The sequence below is a fragment of the Cricetulus griseus genome, chromosome 5 (assembly GCF_003668045.3).
Source record: "Cricetulus griseus strain 17A/GY chromosome 5, alternate assembly CriGri-PICRH-1.0, whole genome shotgun sequence".
Taxonomy (NCBI): domain Eukaryota; kingdom Metazoa; phylum Chordata; class Mammalia; order Rodentia; family Cricetidae; genus Cricetulus; species Cricetulus griseus.
In genome coordinates this window covers 176,725,172-176,743,929 of record NC_048598.1, presented here as the reverse complement: position 1 = coordinate 176,743,929, position 18,758 = coordinate 176,725,172, and the positions used below count along the sequence as shown (strand labels likewise).

The window sequence follows — 18,758 nt, the reverse complement described above, 5'->3', positions numbered from 1 at the left end:
AAGGTTCATAGGGCTGACTTCTGTGGGGAGAGACTGGATATCTCAAGAATAGTCAAAGCTTCCATTCTCCACAGAACTCTATCTTATGTCTACACTGCTGCATTACAGTCACACAAGGTTCTTCAGACAACCTTCCTGACCTATGAAGGATTGCTGATAGAGAATAAAACTGTCTACAAACATTTCAGAGCAATCCCTACATGGGGTGACAATAATCAATTGGAGACCACGATCTGTCAACGAAAACACAGAGGCACACAGTCTGATATTGTGTATTATGATTTCCAAATGACAACAAGTCAATATGATCAATAACATTGCTAAGTATTTTTGATATGAGGCATCATGAAGGAAAACCAAAATAAATTATTCATGCAGAGCCTCGGGAGTAAGTGCAGAGAGGCCAGCAAGGGTGTTTCCTGACTCTACTCAGAGTTTATTCCTTTCAGATAACCACATACAAGGCCCAGGAGACTATCTCCTATGGCAGTTAGAGCCCTCCCCTAGAAGGATACAGGATTCGTTAGTTTCTCGAATCTGTGTCACTAGCCTGGTAATGGTACAATAACAGAAATGCCGTTGGAAGGTTCTCTGTGTCATGATATCATATGGCCTTATTTCTTTTTTATACATTTATCTATTTATCTCTTATTTTATCCTAGACTTCCTTTGCCTATATGGTACAGCTTCTCATTTTGTCTTTTTATGGGATTCCTGAGTATATAAATCTGGTGGTCTCTGCAACCACACTTATTTCTTGTGCCTTTTCTTGGGCTCTTGTCATTCAGTTTTTTGTATGTTTTGTCCTGTTCAAATGTGTTAATTTTTATCTAATTTAACTTTATTGTATTTTATTCACTACAATTTGTTTTCAAAAGACAGCAAGGTGGTGAATACGGATCGGGGGACTTGGGAGTTGAGGAGGGAGGAGGAAGTATGGGAAGAAGCTTCTCCCATCAGCATGTGTTTCCTCTACATTCTGCAGTCAGGAAGGAGGAAGAAGTATGATGGGGAAGTGCTTCTGTGTATGTGTTTGTCTTGCTGGATGATAAATAAAATACTGTTTGGCCAATGAGACACCAAGTTAGACTAAGAGTCAAAGAGGATTCTGGGAAATGTAGTAGAGAAGTGGTGATCCAGGCAGGAAGTGACATAGCAAGGAGACTCATTTAAGCAAGGAGAAACAGGAAGTATCCCTTTTTTCCACTTTGCCTCCTCCAGCAGTGTTGTTATCCACAGGCAAGGTAGGGTGCCAAGGGAAGGTGTCCGATAAGTCTTATAAAATATACAGATTTATGATAATTCAGACTGAGCTAACCAATGAGAATACTCGTCATTGGCCAAGCAGCATTGTACCTAATACAAGTCTCTCTGTAGACTTAACTGGGGCCCTAACTCAGGCAGGCAGCTTGCATAGAGTGCACATGTGGCGGTGGGGGTTTGGCGGCTTTTGGTGGAAAGATTTATCATAACAGAAGTAGGTATGGACCCCATGCTACAATGACATGACAGCATGCTAACTTTCTAGGAAAGATGGGAAAACATTACTTGGCTGGAAAAGGGAAGAAAAACTTGAGCAGTGTGGTCTTCCTAATCAGAAACCAGGAACCCAAGAAGCCAAGTGTGAATAGTAGATTGGAGTTGGCATGAGACCTAAAAATACAGAAGCAGCACTTACCTTCATAGCAGCATTATTCATAAAATCCAGAACTTGGTAATAACCTAGATGCCCCTTAACCAAATAACGGATGAAGAAACTGTGATATGTTTACACAATGGAGTACTACTCAGCAGTAAGAAACAAAGACATCCTATAATCTGCAGACAAATGGACTAAGCTAGAAAAAAAACCAGCCTGAGTGAGGAGACCCATCCCCACAAAACAAATATAGTATGTACTCAATCATAAGTGGATACCAGAAATGAAGCAAAGGAAACACAGACTACAATTCTCAACCCCAGAGAAGCTTTAACCCTCTACCATAAACAGATAGAAGCAGATGCAGAAATTCACAACTAACCAAAGGGCCAAGCTCCTGGGGTGCAATCAAAGTGAGGGAGGAGTGATGATATGAACAAAGGGGTCAAGATCATGACGGGGAATTCCACAGTATCAGCAGACCTGAGAGAGTGAGAGATCAGTGACTCTGGTCTGACTAACGGGGAGCCTGCATAAGACTGAACAAGACTCCCTTAATATAGGTGACAGTGGTGCAGCAGGGACAATACATGAGGCCACTGATGGTGTGAACAAGATTTAACTCTAATGCACAATCAGACTTAGTGGAGCCCATTCTACATGGAGAGAGAACCTGTGCAGCCTAGACACAGGGCTGCCAGGGGGTGGGGAGGCACTTTGGTCAGCCTCAAGGAGATGATGGACAGAATTAGTAGATTCCTAGGGAAGGACTTATACTCTACAAGGAGCAGATGGGAGGAGGGGGAGTGGGAGAGGGAAAGGGAGAGGAGGGAGGAGAAACTGGAAATTCTCTCTCCACGTGTGTTGTGAAGGGATACAGTTCCTCAAAATATTACATGTTCTCTTTGTACTATTTTAAAAATATGAAGCACAGTCCCCATAACAAGATGCAAGCCGACAGCTATGAGGACATAAAGGACATCAACACAGTCACTGAAATCACATGATAAGGAATTCCTGGACTTTCCTGAGTCCTTTCTTACTCTAGGCAGAGTCTTGTTCAGATTTCTTGATTATAATACTCATAAATTTGTTTTTAAGTGAAAACCAAGGGGAAGGTGGGGCCGAGATCATTACCAGCAGGCTGGGAACCTTCCCTGATACTTCCCTCCTCTCCTCTAACTGAGGACTGTGCGCTGTAATCCAGATGTGACCCAGCTGTGCTTTTAGCTAACTCAGTTTATTACTGTATGACTTTCATCTCTGTTTAAACTGATCCCTTCAGTTGTTGAAAGATGTGAATGAGTGTGGTAACTATGATTTCAACACTGGGGGACAAAGAGATTTGTCATTGAAGCTTAGGGACAGGTCATTTGTCCTGAACTGATGAACTTCATGTTCAGTTAGAAACCCTATATTAAAGAAGGGTTATAAAGTGGGAGGGGAAAGACAGCCAATACCAAATCTCTCCTCTGTATGTGTGTATACACACAAGCACACTCATCTCTGTACACAACTGCACAAAACCACAAGACTTTAAAACAGCACAGAGAGCTAGGGTGAGAGAGCGAGAGAGAGAGAGAAATATTAATAAGTTTAAAAATAAGCAATGAATTTGAAAGAAAACAGGACTCCCAAGGACTCCCCTATGAAAGTACAAGAAGCTTACAAGACACCAAACAGACTGGACCACAAAAAGAAGTCGCCCCGACACATAATAATCAAAACACCAAATCTACAGAGTAAAGAGAAAATATTAAGAGCAGCAAAGGAAAAAGGCCAAGTAACATATAAAGGCAAACCAATCAGAATCACACCCGACTTCTCAATGGAAACTCTGAAAGCCAGAAGGTCTTGGATAGATACCCTACAAGCACTAAGTGAGCATGGATGTCAACCCAGACTACTGTACCCAGCAAAACTTTCAATCACTATAGATTGAGAAAACAAGATATTCCACAACAAAAACAGATTTAAACAATACATATCAACAAATCCAGCACTACAGAAGGTTCTGGAAGGAAAATTCCAACCCAATGAACATAACTACAATCACAAAAACACTGGCAGTAGTTAATCTAATTTCACCAAACAAAAAGAAACAGGAGGGCAAAATCCACACGCAATGATACCACCAACAATAAATCCAAAACAAAGAAGAACCAATGAACAATGGACATTAATATCCCTAAATGTCAATGGTCTTAACTTACCCATAAAAAGATATAGGCTAACAGAATGGATACGAAGACAGAATCCATCCTTCTGCTATTTACAAGAAACACACCTCAACTTCAAAGACAGGTGATACCTCAGAGTAAAAGGATGGGAAAAAATTTTCCAATCATTTGGGCTCAAGAAACAAGCTGGGGTAGCAATCCTAATATCTAACAAATTAGACTTTAAACTGAAAGCAATCAAAAGAGATAAAGAAGGGCATTTCATACTCATCACAGGAAAAGTCCATCAAGATGAAGTCTCAAACCTGAACATCTGTGCCCCTAATACGAAAGCACCCACTTTTGTAAAAGAAACATTACTAAAGCTCAAACCACACATAAAAACACACACACTTATAGTAGGAGACTTCAACACCCCCCTTACACCATTGGACAGAACTACTAGACAGAAACTTAACAAAGAAACAAAGGATCTGAAGAAGTTATGACACAACTGGGTTTAACAGATATCTATAGAACATTCCATCCAAACACAAAAGAATATACCTTCTTCTCAGCGCCACATGGAACCTTCTCAAAAATTGACCACATAGTTGGCAGCAAAGCAAACCTCCACAGGTACAGAAGTATTGAAATAACCCCCTGTATCTTATTAGACCACCATGCATTAAAGCTAGAATTCAACAGCAATATGAATTGCAGAAAAACTACATTTGCGTGGAAAATGAATAACTCCCAATTGCACCATTCCTGGGTTGAGGAAGAAATAAAAAAGGAAATTAAAGACTTCCTAGAATTTAATGAGAATGTAGACACAACATACCCAAACTTATGGGACACCCTGAAAGCAGTGCTAAGAGGGAAGCTCATAGCACTAAGTGCTCACATGAAGAAACTGGAGGAAAGTCACATTAGAGAATTGACAGAATAACTGAAAGCTTTAGAGCAAGAAGAAACAAACACACCAAGGAGGAGTAGACTCCAGGAAATAATCAACCTGAGAGCCGAAATCAACAAAGTAGAAACTAGGAAAACAGTACAAAGAATCAATGAAACAAAGAGTTGGTTCTTTGAGAAGATCAATAAGATAGACAAACCTCTAGCCAAACTAACCAAAAGGCAGAGAGAGAGCATGCTAATTAACAAAATCAGAAATGAAAAGGGAGATATAACAACGGACACTGAGGAAATCCAGAGAATCTTTAGGTCATACTTTGAAAACCTGTATTCCACAAAATTGGAAAATCTAAAGGAAATGGACAACTTTCTGGATAAATATCACTTACCAAAATTAAATCAAGATCAGATAAACAGTTTAAATCGATCTATAATCCCTAATGAGATAGAAGCAGTAATCAAAAGCCTCCCAACCACAAACAGTCCAGGGCAAGATGGCTTCACTGCAGAATTCTACCAGAAATTCAAACAAGAGCTAATTCCAGTACTCCTCAAACTGTTCCATACAATAGAAGCAGATGGGATATTGCCAAACTCTTTCTACGAGGCTACAATCACTTTGATACCCAAGCCACACAAAGATATGACTAAGAAAGAGAACTACAGACCAATATCCCTCATGAACATCAATGCTAAAATACTCAATAAAATATTGGCCAACCGAATCCAAGAACATATCAGAAAAATCATCCACCATGATCAAGTAGGCTTCATCCCAGGGATGCAAGGATGGTTCAACATACGAAAATCCATCAATGTAATCCACTATATAAACAAACTGAAAAAGAAAAACCACATGATCATCTCACTAGATGCTGAAAAAGCCTTTGACAAAATCCAACATCCCTTCATGATAAAGATCTTGGAGAGAACAGGAATAACAGGAACATATCTAAACATGATCAATGCAATATACACCAAACCAATAGCCAACATCAAAGTAAATGGAGAGAAACTCAAAGCGTTTCCTCTAAAATCAGGAACAAGACAAGGCTGTCCACTCTCTCCATATCTCTTCAATATTGTACTTGAAGTTCTGGCTATAGCAATAAGACAAGAAAAGGGGATCAAAGGGATACAAATTGGAAAGGATGAAGTAAAACTTTCACTATTTGCAGATGACATGATAGTCTACATTAGTGACCCGAAAAACTCAACCAGGGAACTCCTATGGCTGATAAACACCTTCAGCAAGGTAGCAGGATACAAAATTAACTCAAAAAATCAGTAGCCCTACTCTCTCTCTCTCTCTCTCTATATATATATTATATATATATAATATATATATATACTATATACAGATGATAAATCCAATGAGAAAGAAATCAGGGAAACATCACTTTTCACAATATCCACAAGCAACATAAAATATCTTGGGGTAACACTAACCAAAAAAGCAAAAGATCTGTACAATAAGAACTTTGAGACTTTAAAGAAAGAAATTAAAGAAGATACCAGAAAATGGAAAGATCTCCCATGCTCTTGGATAGGTAGAATTAGCATAGTAAAAATGGCAATCCTGCCAAAAGCAATCTACAGATTCAATGCAATCCCCAACAAAATCCCAACACAGTTTTTCACAGACATCGAAAGAACAATACTCAACTTTATATGGAAAAATAAAAAGCCCAGGATAGCCAAAACAACTCTTTACAATAAAGGATCTTCTGGAGGCATCACCATCCCCGACTTCAAGCTCTACTATAGAGCCATAGTTCTGAAAACAGCTTGGTATTGGCACAAAAATAGACTGATAGACCAATGGAATCGAATTGAAAACCCTGATATCGACCCACGCACCTATGGATACCTTATTTTTGACAAAGGTGCTAAATCTATACAATGGAAAAAAGACAGCATCTTCAACAAATGGTGCTGGTACAATTGGATTCGGACATGCAGAAAATTTCAGATAGATCCATACCTGTCACCATGCACAAAACTTAAGTGCAAATGGATCAAAGATCTCAGCATAAATCGAGCCACACTGAATCTTCTAGAAGAGAAAGTGGGAACTACCCTTGAACAAATTGGCACAGGAGACCACTTCCTGAACATTATGCCAGTAGCACAGACACTGAGGTCTGCAATTAATAAATGGGACCTCCTGAAACTGAGAAGCTTCTGCAAGGCAAAGGAAACAGTCAGTAGGATAAAACGACCACCCACAGAATGGGAAAAGATCTTCACCGATCCCACATCTGACAGAGGACTGATTTCCAAAATATATAAGGAGCTCAAGAAGCTAGCCACCAAAACACCAAACAATGAAATTAAAAAGTGGGGTGCAGAACTAAATAGGGAATTCTCAACAGAGGAATCTGAAATGGCTGAAAGACACTTAACAAAGTGGTCAAAATCATTGGCCACTAGGGAAATGCAACCCAAAACAACTCTGAGATACCATCTCATGCCTGTCAGAATGGCTAAAATAAAAAATACCAATGACAATCTATGCTGGAGAGGATGTGGAGAAAAAGGAACACTCCTCCATTGCTGGTGGGAGTGCGAACTTGTAAGACCACTCTGGAAATCAGTATGGCGGTTGCTCAGAAAAATGGGAATCAGTCTACCTCAAGATGCAGCCATTCCTCTCTTGGGTATATACCCAAATAGGGCATGTACTTACAACAAGGACATATGTTCAACCATGTTCATAGCAGCATTGTCTGTAATAGCCAGAAACTGGAAGCAACCTAGATGCCCCTCTACTGAAGAATGGATTGAGAAAATGTGGCACATCTATACAATGGAGTACTACTCAGCAGAAAAAAGCAACGGAATCTTGAAATTCGCAGGCAAATGGATGGAACTAGAGGAAACCATCCTGAGTGAGGTAACCCAGTCACAAAAAGACAAACATGGTATGTACTCACTGATATATGAATTTTAGACATAGAGCAAAAGATTACCAGTATATAATGCTCTTCACCAAAGAAACTAGGAAACATGAAGGACTCTAAGGGATGAATGGTCCCCAGGAATGGAAGTGGCATGAACTCCCAAACTAATTGGGGGCATGAGGGTGGGGGGGAAAGGAGCTGCTACAATAAGAGCAAGAGAAGAAGAGAAGAGGAGAGGAAATGGAGGGGCAGAAACATTGAGTTGGGGGAAGAATAGAGGAAAGAAAGCAGGATGAGAGATACGATATCAGAGGGAGCCACTATAGGCCCGAGAAGGGATCTGGAACCAGGGAGATCTCCAGAGACCTACAAGGATGACACGATCTGACAATCCAGGCAACGGTGGAGAGGATAACCTAAAAACCCTCCCCCTAAAATGAGATTGATGACTTCTCTTTATGCCATCCTAGAGCCCTCATCCAGTGGCTGATGGAAACAGAGACAGACATCCACAGATATACAATGAGCCGAAATCGGGAATTTAGTTGAAGAGAGGGAGGAATAAAGAACGAAGGGGTCTGTACCAGGTTGGAGAAACCCACAGGAACAGTTGACCTGAACAAGGGAGAGCACATCGACCCCAGATGCTGTCCAGGAGGCCCGTACAAGACTGATCCAGACCCCTGAACATGGATGTCAATAAGGAGGCCTCTGCACTCCAGGGAGCCTCTGGTGGTGGATTAGTATTTTTCCTGGTGCAAGAAGGGACTTTGAGAGCCCATCCCATATGAAGGGTTACACTCTGGCCCTGGACACATGGGGAAGGGCCCAGGACCAGCATAGGAAGACTTGGTGGACTTTGCAGAGCCCCCGTTGAGGGCCCTACCCTGCCTGGGGAGTGGTGGGTGGATGGGGTGGGGGGTAGGCTGGGGGTGGGGGAGGAATTTGGGGGTGAGGGGAGGGAGAGGGAGAAGGGACTTGAAATAAGCTTGTTCCCTATCTAGAACTAATAAAATAATAAAAAAATTAAAATTGTGCATGACCTGAGTGTACACCATACCTTGACAATCTCTTCACCAGTGATCATCTCTATTGACACATTTTTTCATTAATAAGGCAATAAAATTGAAAATTGTGATCATGCATTATGAGAAAATTATTTCTGGATCTATGAGACTGGGATCATTGTTGGTGTAGCTTTTAAAAATATCTGAAATATGAATTTGACCCGTAAAGTCCAAATAATAACATCTGGGCAACAAAAACCTTTTCATAGTCTGAAAGTTAACATGACATCAGCGGTATCATTAACTCTGTCTGTGTGGTCCAGCTGAGGTTCCACTCTTAGAATGTCATATGTATCAAAATGCACTGCCACACAAGATAAATCCTGTAAGTTGTTCAAGAGCATTATTATATTACCTTTCACTAAATCACTAATCATATTAGAGAAAAGTTGTATGTGTACTAGCTGTGATAGTTTGAATAAAATTGGCCCCCATGATGTCACAGGACACTATCAGGAGGTATGACTTTTTCAGTGGGTATGGCATTGTTGGAGGAATTATGTCACTGTGGGGAGAGGAATTGAGGTTTCCTGTGCTGAGAATATCACGCAGTGTATCAGTCAACTTCCTGTCCACTCTAAGATGTGGGACTCTCAGCTACGACTCCAGCACCGTGTCGGCCTCCATTCCTCCATGCTCCCTGCCATGAAGATAATGGACTGAACCTCTGAATCTGTAAGGGAGCCATACCAAACAAGAGATTTATTTTTTAAATAAGAGCTGCTATGGGCATGGTGGTTCTTCACAGTAATAGAAAACCTACATAAGACAGAATTTAGTACCAGAATGGGGGTATAAATAATATTCCTTAAATATTGAGAGTAAAGATGGGTTTGTTAGCAGCAGACTTGTAACCTAAACACAAATTAGATGGTGTGTGAGGAGTTACACTCAGGATTGTCTTCAAAATCCGCCCATGTGGCTTAACACAAAAACCAGCATTCACACAATTTTTCTCAAAGCACATGTACACACATATGAGTGTGTTACACACACAAGCACAGAGAGGGATGGGGGTGCCACAGTCTAGTCCCTGCCTGAGTTCATGTCCTGAGATGCAGAAGAGGCATTGGCATGAAGAAGTGAATTGTCAGATCACCAGAAGAATTTCACAGGTAGCCTGCTCTGAATTTCTCCAGTTATCTTTATTTCTACATCATAACAAGAATAGTTTTCCAAAAAATAAAGAATGGATTTCCTTACTAATAAACAAGTTTTTCCCATCTTCTCACATTAACCTCCAGTAAAAACAAATATGTCAATTATTTTCCCAACCTTTACATCAAAAGATCTTTTACCCAAAATCAAGACTTACCATTTTGCTAAATTGGCCAAATGCCGTGCAAGGTACATCCTCTCTTTACAAAATTAAAGATGAGGAACATAGACACACATTTCCAAGAAAATGTCAATCAAAGCGTCTTAACAGAAACAAGGTGATCCACACTGATACTGTCAGCCCTGAATCACAACAGCTCCAGGGGTCTGGAGGGACACCTGGCATCCCAGACAGGAAACCTGGGATGAATCAGGTCCCAAATTATTTTAGGGGAAGATATTCGAGAAAAATGTGTTTTCCAGGAGTGATCACATCTGACCCAGGCATGGTTGTCTACAGTCTCAGTTTTCCCACGAGTGAATGTCTCTAATAGGGTCTACGTGAGTACAGTTTTCACACAATGCATGGTGGAGATTTGTACCCTCAGGTAAAGAAGATTTTCTTATTCACTGTCTCATGTAGTGTTCCCTCTGCAGGTGTTACTTTCACCCTCAAATTGTGGGGGTTTCTGAGTGACCATTGTGCACGTCCCAGGTGATGTCATTTATAGTCTCGGTGACAATGCCCTTCCGACTGACAACAGAGTTCTGTCATTATAGTTTTCTGATTTTGTGGTGTTTCCTTATTAACACTGTTACTGCAATGGAGCTCTTTGATGCAGCTGAAGGTAGGAAGGCTGGAGTGTTTATCTGTCATCTTTAGATTTATCAATAGGAGAAGTGATGAGTTTAAAAAAAAAAAAACATGTGAGTACCAGAACTTCTTTATTGTTGAGGGGGAGGGAGAAGGGGAGGAAGAGAAAGAGGGAGAAGGAGAGAAGGAGGAGAAGCAGAGAGAGAGAGAGTGATCTGGAGACCTGCTTGGGTTTTTCTTAGATTCCTAAAAGTGAGGCTAGAAGTTTATCATCAAGTTGATTCCTTTTCAGTATTTATTGCTGAAATGTTCACATACCTCTCTTTTTCCTCATTTATATTTTGGGGTTCCAATGCAGCAACTTCAACTTCCCTTGTTGCCTCTATACTCTCAGTTCTCTTCTCTCCTCTTCCAATTTTTAAAATTACATTTTAAGTTTGCTGCTCTGCATCACAGGTGACCTTAGGCTAACTGTAGGCCACACTGTCCCCTGTGGATGGAATCTTCCTGATTCTCCCCTCTGACTGTCTCTTGCAGCAGGGTTTGCTTCTAACAGGTTCAGCCACTTTATGCTCACCATGTCTACCTAGATCCGAGTGTCTGAATTTTGTAAATTGGAACTTCCCAGTATCCACTGATAGTCAGTTTCTGTAATGTGCAGAATTTCAAGAGCTGACCTGCAATCTGCCTGCTTTGTTCATGTTGTTAAACAGTGAGACCAACACTTTTCTCTGATGACATCCCAAAGCTCAGCTGGTTCACCTACAATACTGGAAACCAGAGTCCATTGGATTTGAATCAGTGAAGTAACCGATAAAAACCTCTTGTTCAGTTGTCCTGTCAGCATGTCAGTCACCACTAAAGCAGGAAAGGCTGCACACACAGCAACTGTTGTCATCTGTGATGAATGGAGTTGAGTGAGAAGTCAGACAGAAGACCATCCTCAAGTCAACACTCATGGCCTCTACAAAATGGAAACAAACTTCTGCACTTCAAGTAAGATCAGGACTGGAAAGTGCTTGGCACAGGAAATAGCTGAGAACAAAAGGAGGAGCAAGGAAGGGTGGGTTAGGATGAGGTCATCCTTCTAGCAGTCCTGTGCTGGCCCATGGAGGACATAGAGAAGTCAAATGCCGGGATGTCCACTGTGTTCAAGTATCAGTCACTCCCCATTGTACTGAACAAATGGGTAAATGCGCCATGAAAGAAGAACTGAGTTAGATAAGAACAGAAGTATTTCAGTCTCCTGGATACACACAGGTATGGACAGGCCTCTCCAGTCTCATAGATGAACACTGGGATGCAGGCATGCCACATCATCTCAGTACAGAAAGGGAGTTTCAAACTTAGGAGGCAGCCGCACTTGGCGTGTGGAGTGTCCATCAGGGCTGCAACCCACTGGGCAAAAGATAATAGCTCCAGAGCTTGTGGAAAAGCAAGGACCCGCCCTCTATAATGGAGGACATAGAGATTAGTTTTGAAATTCACATGAAAGTGCATTTTTTTGTTTGCTTGTATAAAATGAAACAGATGAAACTTAGGATGTACCAAGGAAGAAAATAATGCATTATGTTACAAAAATATTCCAACTATTATCTTTATTGCCAGACTCCCCGAGCACATTCACATTTATAATAGGATCCATCATCTCTAAGATCCAGATAGGGAACTTGCTATATAGCAGGAAGACATGCAAATAGGGCCTCTCTCTTCTCATGAAAACCAGCCCTGCACTGACGCTAAAGCTCAGGTCTTCTCATTCAGTGATCAGGACTGAACAACAACCACATCATGGATTTGTGGCTGATTTGGGTTTTCCTTTTTGCTCTGTTAAAAGGTAATTTATGAAGAAGAGATACTGGGTCAGTTAGTGGAAATGAGCAGGACAATATAAACTGGAGCTTGTGTGACAGTTTGCTGACAAGATTCTCTGTGTTTGCAGGTGTCCAGTGTGAGGTGCAGCTGGTGGAGTCTGGGGGTGGCCTGATGCGGCCTGGCAGGTCCCTGCAACTCTCCTGTGCAGCCTCTGGATTCACCTTCAGTGACTACTGGATGGACTGGGTCCGCCAGGCTCCAGGGAAGGGGCTGGAGTGGGTTGCAGAAATTAATGGAGACAGCAGTGACACAAAGTATGCACCATCCGTGAAGGGCCGGTTCACCATCTCCAGAGACAATGTCAAGAACACTCTGTACCTGCAAACGAACAGTGTGAAGTCTGAGGACACGGCCACTTACTACTGTACTAGGCCCTCCACAGTGAGACGATCTCAGTGTGAACCCAGACATAAACCTCACTGAGGTCGCTCACCGCCACCAGGGGGCGCACAGCACACACAGAACAAGGTTCAGCTCAGGATTTCAGGATTTTTTTTTAATTAGTTCATATTAGGAACAAGCTTGTTTCAAATGTCGATCCCTTCTCCCTCTCTCACCTCACATCCCCATCCCTCCCACCCCACCCCAACCTAACCCCCACCCCATGCACCCTCTACTCGCCAGGCAGTGTAGGGCTCTCAACCAGGGCTCTGCAAAGTCCACCATGTCATCCTGGGCTTGGCCTGGGTGTTTCCCCATGTGTCCAGGGCAAGAGTGTATCCCTTCACGTGGGATGGGCTCTCAAAGTCCCTTTTTACACCAGGGAAAAATACTAATCCACTACCTGGGGCCCCCTGGAATGCAGAGGCCTCCTCATTAACATCTATGTTCTGGGGTCTGGATCAGTCCTGTACTGGCATCCTAGACAGCAGTCTGGGGTCGATGTGACCCCCTTGTTCAGGCCAGCTATTTCTGTGGGTTTCTCCAACCTGGTACCCTGAGTGAGGTAACCCAGGCACAAAAAGACAAACATATGAGTGAGTATGTACTCACTCTTATATGAATTTTAGACAGAGCAAAGGATTACCAGCCTACAATCCTCTTCACCAAAGAAACTAGGAAACATGAAGGACTCTAAGAGATAAAGAAATGGACCCCAGGAATGGGAAGAGGCAGGAACTCCTGTGCTAATTGGGAGCATGAGGGTAGGGGAGAGGGAGCTGCCAGATTGAGAGCAGGAGAAGAGGAGTGGAGGAGAGGAAATGGAGGAGCAGAAATGTTGAGTTGGGGACAGGATGAGAGATACCATATCAGAGGGAGCCATTATAGGTTCGAGGAGAGATCTGGCGCTAGGGAGATTTCCAGAGATCTACAAGGATGACAGGAACTGACAGTCCAGGCAATGGTGGAGAGGATAACCTAAACACCCTTCCCCTAAAATGAGATTGATGACTACGTTTTATGCCATCCTAGAGCCCTCATCCAGTGGCTGGTGGAAGCAGAGACAGACATCCACAGATATACACTGAGCTGAACTCTAGAACTTAGTTGAAGAGAGGGAGGAATGAAGATCAGCTCAGGATATTATGCAGACATGATCCACTCTGGTGTCTAGACTGCATTTCTTTCTAAGCAGTTTCTCCGCATTTCTCTCTACATGAATGTACTGCATGGCTCCTGTTGCTAAACACTGAGAGCAACACTGTTCTCCCATGATATCCCAGAGCTCAGCTGGGTCATCTACAGTTCTTAATCCTGGAGCCCATTCAAATGTGAATTAGTAAATTAACAGATATAACAGCCACAGTTTCAATTGTCCTGTCAGCATGTCTGTCACCACTCAAACAGTGCAGGCTGCAAACAAAGCAATCTGGTGTCATTCTTCATAATTAAATATATTGACTGAGACATCAAACAGACGTGCATCCTGTATGTTAACTTCTGTAGACTCAAGAAAAGGAAAACCTAACTTAAGGACACCTGGTAAAATAAGGATTTCTAACTGTCTGGGATAGAGCATGAACGAGACTGAGAAACAAAAGACAATTGGAGGAGTGTTGGAAGTGAGGCCATCCTTCTGGGAGGCTGTGCAGGTCACCTGGAAGACTTGTTTCCTGCCTGAGGGACCAGACTCCAGCAGCACAAGGCTCAAACAGAATCCATGGAGTCAAAGTAGTATGACATTTTTATCTGAGGGCATTGAGGGAAAAAACATGTACACTCTTGATGGTTTCCTTCTTTATGCTTTTCCTGTACTCTTTCTTCTGTGTTCTATGTTCTGTCATCTCTATCCAGAAATGACCCCTCTTTTTCTCTTGATGTTTTCCTCCTCCCGATCCTTATTAATCCCTCACAGCTTTTAAACCCCAGCAAAATTTTCCAAACAATATAAAAATTACAATATGGTTACATTCAAATTTTCAAGAGAATAATTGCAATCAATATAAGCAAATAGAACAGCATATTTTCCATATCTTTTACATGATTAAATATTTTACATATTACAGATGAAAAGAAAGTTGTTAAAGAACCCATGTACAATGATAACCAAGCAACCTGTTATAGATTAACAGTGTAAGCAAGCAAGGTATTCTTCTCAGCCAGTTCTTTTACTGGCAGGCTGCAATTTTTGGCTACAAAGAAAGGATCAATCATTTCATTCTTTATCTTGAAAGGTAATCCTATAAGAAATCTTAAAAGAATGAGAAATCTAAATTTACATTAAAACCAGCATTATCACTTTTTATATCAGGAGGCTGAAGGAAGAAATTGGTACAAGGTATTGTAGGGACTAACCCTAGCCCCGCCCAATAGTCCTGGGGCAGGTACCAGGTGGACCTGGGGACTCGCCGATAAGGGCGGGGTGAAGGAAAGCCGGGATGACGTAAAAGGGACTTCGCGCTCTCTCTTTGTTCTGGCTGCGCTGGCTGGGTTCTTAACCTAGCTCTGGCCTGTGTTTCACCCGGCTGTGCTTGGAAATAAAGAGACTTTAATCCAATAAGGTATTAGTCATTATCTTTGACTATCAACCAATCCTGAGCATAAAAACATGTCAGCTAATAAAAATTGGGCTGCTGTGTATTTGTGACCCCAACCTAATGAATTTATAACTCAACTATGTGTCCTTTAAACTTTAGTTATTTTCTGGGACATTTCATCTCAAAGCTGTTATCAAATCATCTAATCTAACCTGTAGTTATTTTCAGGCTTGGTTGCAGCTAGGATGAACACTAAAATCTGTGAATGCATCTTTCAACATTAAAAGTGAAAGAATTTGAGACAGCCTGACTTCCAGGGACACAATTGTTTTCCCCATTCATTAACCTGCACTACAGTCTATGCAGCCACGGAGGTGAAAATAAGAAGCCCTAGCTGTGTGACAGTTCCTTGTATTTATTTTTCATTATCAAAAGAATATTTAAACTAAGTTTAATATTATCAATTAGACAGTTCAGGTTAAGAAGAAATCATCTTCACAATAATGCACAGGCAGATATGTCCAGTAGAATGGGATGTTTCCACATGAGAACACACTGTATTACAGGCAGTGGGGGTCTCCCCAGACCCATTGACACAATTCAAGATACCAAAGAAAGATGGCAGCAGAAAAAATGAAAAGGAACAGCAAAAGCAAAAGACATCCTGGAGTCTGTGGCCTCCAGGTTTTGCCAATCAGAGATTCATCCATCTGGGCTTCACCTCCTGGTGAGGTGACACCTGAACCTCAATTGGCACCTGCAGCTCCTCTGACAGGGCCACCTGCAATCACACAGAAGTCAAGGCTCAGCTCTCCTTGAAGTTCAGCTTCTCAGTCACTCCAGATTTCTAGGGACAAATAGGTAAACGTGCAGCAAAGGAAAACTGAATTAAATGATAAAACAAGAAATACACACACTGTCTGGAAAAGGCTCATGCATGTGATTATCTGAACACTGGAATTCAGCAGGTCACATGACCTCCATACAGAAAAGGAGTTCCCAACCTCAGGAAGCAGCTGCAAACAAAGCTATAGCTCTGCAGGGAATTCTAACTTCATTTGGGATGAGGTCCAAACAGCAGCGCCAACACCTACAGAAATGAGAATGACAAAGCGATGTCACTGAGGTTTATAATCCCAGACACAGAGAACTGAGTTGAAATTAATATTAAAATGAGTCTTTTGTTTGTAAAATGGATCACAGGAGATGATTGAAATTGATGTAATTTAATACTCTTTATGCATCATTGCAAAGGGATAACAGGAGATTATTGTAAATTCATCTAATTTAATAACGTTTTCCCCAACATTAACAATGTGATCTGTTTCCTCCAGCACATTCACAAATAACCCAAGACCTGCCATGTCCAGGCTCCACCACAGTGCTTGCTATAAAGCAGGAAGACATGCAAATGGGCCCTCTCTCTGCTCATGAAAAGCAGCACAGCTTTGACCTTACAGCTCAGACAGAGGAGCTCAGCTGTGGATCCCAAGACTTCACTCAGGGATCAGCATGGATTTGGGGCTGAGCTGGATTTTCCTTGTTGCTCTTTTAAAAGGTAATTTATGGAGAGCAGTAGATGCTGACTGTGTGATTGGACATTAATCTGAGGGACAATGGACATGTGTGATGATTACTTGACCAGGATTTTTATGTTTGCAGGTGTTCAATGTGAGGTGCAGCTGGTGGAATCTGGGGGTGGCCTGGTGAAGCCAGGGGGGTCCCTGAAACTCTCCTGTGCAGCCTCTGGATTCACCTTCAGTGACTATTGGATGAATTGGGTCCGCCAGGCTCCAGGGAAGGGGCTGGAGTGGGTTGGAGAAATTAGTACAAGTGGCAGTACCACAAACTATGCACCATCCGTGAAGGGCCGGTTCACCATCTCCAGAGACAATGCCCGGAACACTCTGTACCTGCAAATGAACAGTGTGAAGTCTGAGGACACCGCCACTTATTACTGTGCTAGATACACAGTGAGTGATCTCAGTGTGAACCCAGACATAAACCTCACTGTGAGGCCGCTCACGACCACCAGGGGGCGCACAGCACACACTGAACACAGGTCCATCCCAGGAGATTATGCAGTCAGGCTTAGAGGAAGCACCCATCAGGTGTCTGGGCTGCACTTTTTCTTGCTGTTTTCTGGAAATTCTCTCTCCACGTGTGATGTGAAGAGATACAGTGTCCTCAAACATTACATGTTCTCTTTGTACTATTTTAAAAATATGAAGCACAGTCCCCATAACAAGATGCAAACCGACAGCTATGAGGACATAAAGGACATTAACACAGTCACTGACATCACATGATAAGGAATTCCTGGACTTTCCTGAGGCTTTTGTTACTCTAGGCAGAGTCTTGTTCAGATTTCTTGATTATAATACTCATAAATTTGTGTTTAGGTGAAAACTAAGGGGAAGGTGGGGCAGAGATCATTACCATCAACCCTAGCAGGCCTGGATCCTTCCCTGAACCTTCCCTCCTCTCCTCTAACTGAGGACTGTGCGCTCTAATCCAGATGTGACCCAGCTGTGCTTTTAGTTAACTCAGTTTATTACTGCAGGACTTTCATCTCTGTCATCCTGGAAATTTGTTTAAACTGATCCCTTCAGTTGTTGAAAGATGTGAATGAGTTAAGGACAGATAAATCCTAGAGATGCACTGTTGAATGGGACGGGGACCTGGGAACATGGGTGTGCACAGGGAATGCATGGATTTTTTTGTGTCTGAAGTTATGTTAGGAGTAGAGAGCCGGGGACTCCCCAGCACTGTGCACACTGTAATTGTCAGGTTTCTGCTCAATAAATTGTTGCTCATGTGAATTTCACACAAACCTAGAACTTGATGAAGATACTGAATTAAATGACAAACAGTGATTTGAATTGAAATTAATACACCTATGAATGGTGAATACATCTATACACTCCCCTGGAGAAAAAAACACATTTGAATTCTGAATGAGGCTGTGAGTTCATGCCAGAGAGAGATAGAAACGCAGAGGACACAAGAGACAAAAATGTCCATGCTCTTGTCCTGTGTGAGATGTGGAGAGAAACATCTAATTCCAAGTCTCTAAGCTATGTCAATGACTGTGACAGATCTGTGCCCCTCAGACCAGAAATCATTTAGCATCATGATTGACATTATGAGAAATACTGAAACATCTAACCCAGGAGAGATCAATATCTGGAAAGAGCAACAGCTAAATGCTCAGTAGAGGAACTGTTTCACATGGCACAAGAAGTCAGCATTGCTTATGTAACTATCATGCTAATAGCAAAAGTAAACAACAATAATTTAAAGTATAGTCTGAAATTATCAGAAAATTATGTTATTCTGAAGTCTTTTCTTCCCGGTTTCCAAGTCA

General features: G+C 42.0%; 2 gene segments (V, D, J or C); both read left to right on the top strand.

Annotated features, from left to right (window-relative positions):
• The first annotated feature begins 12,389 nt into the window (after nucleotides 1–12,389).
• LOC113838597 lies at nucleotides 12,390–12,896 on the top strand. The segment is given in 2 exon segments: nucleotides 12,390–12,435; nucleotides 12,541–12,896. Coding segments are annotated over 2 exon segments (402 nt in total).
• A 4,007-nt stretch (nucleotides 12,897–16,903) lies between these two features.
• LOC113838596 lies at nucleotides 16,904–17,700 on the top strand. The segment is given in 2 exon segments: nucleotides 16,904–16,949; nucleotides 17,054–17,700. Coding segments are annotated over 2 exon segments (693 nt in total).
• The last annotated feature ends 1,058 nt before the right edge of the window (nucleotides 17,701–18,758 follow it).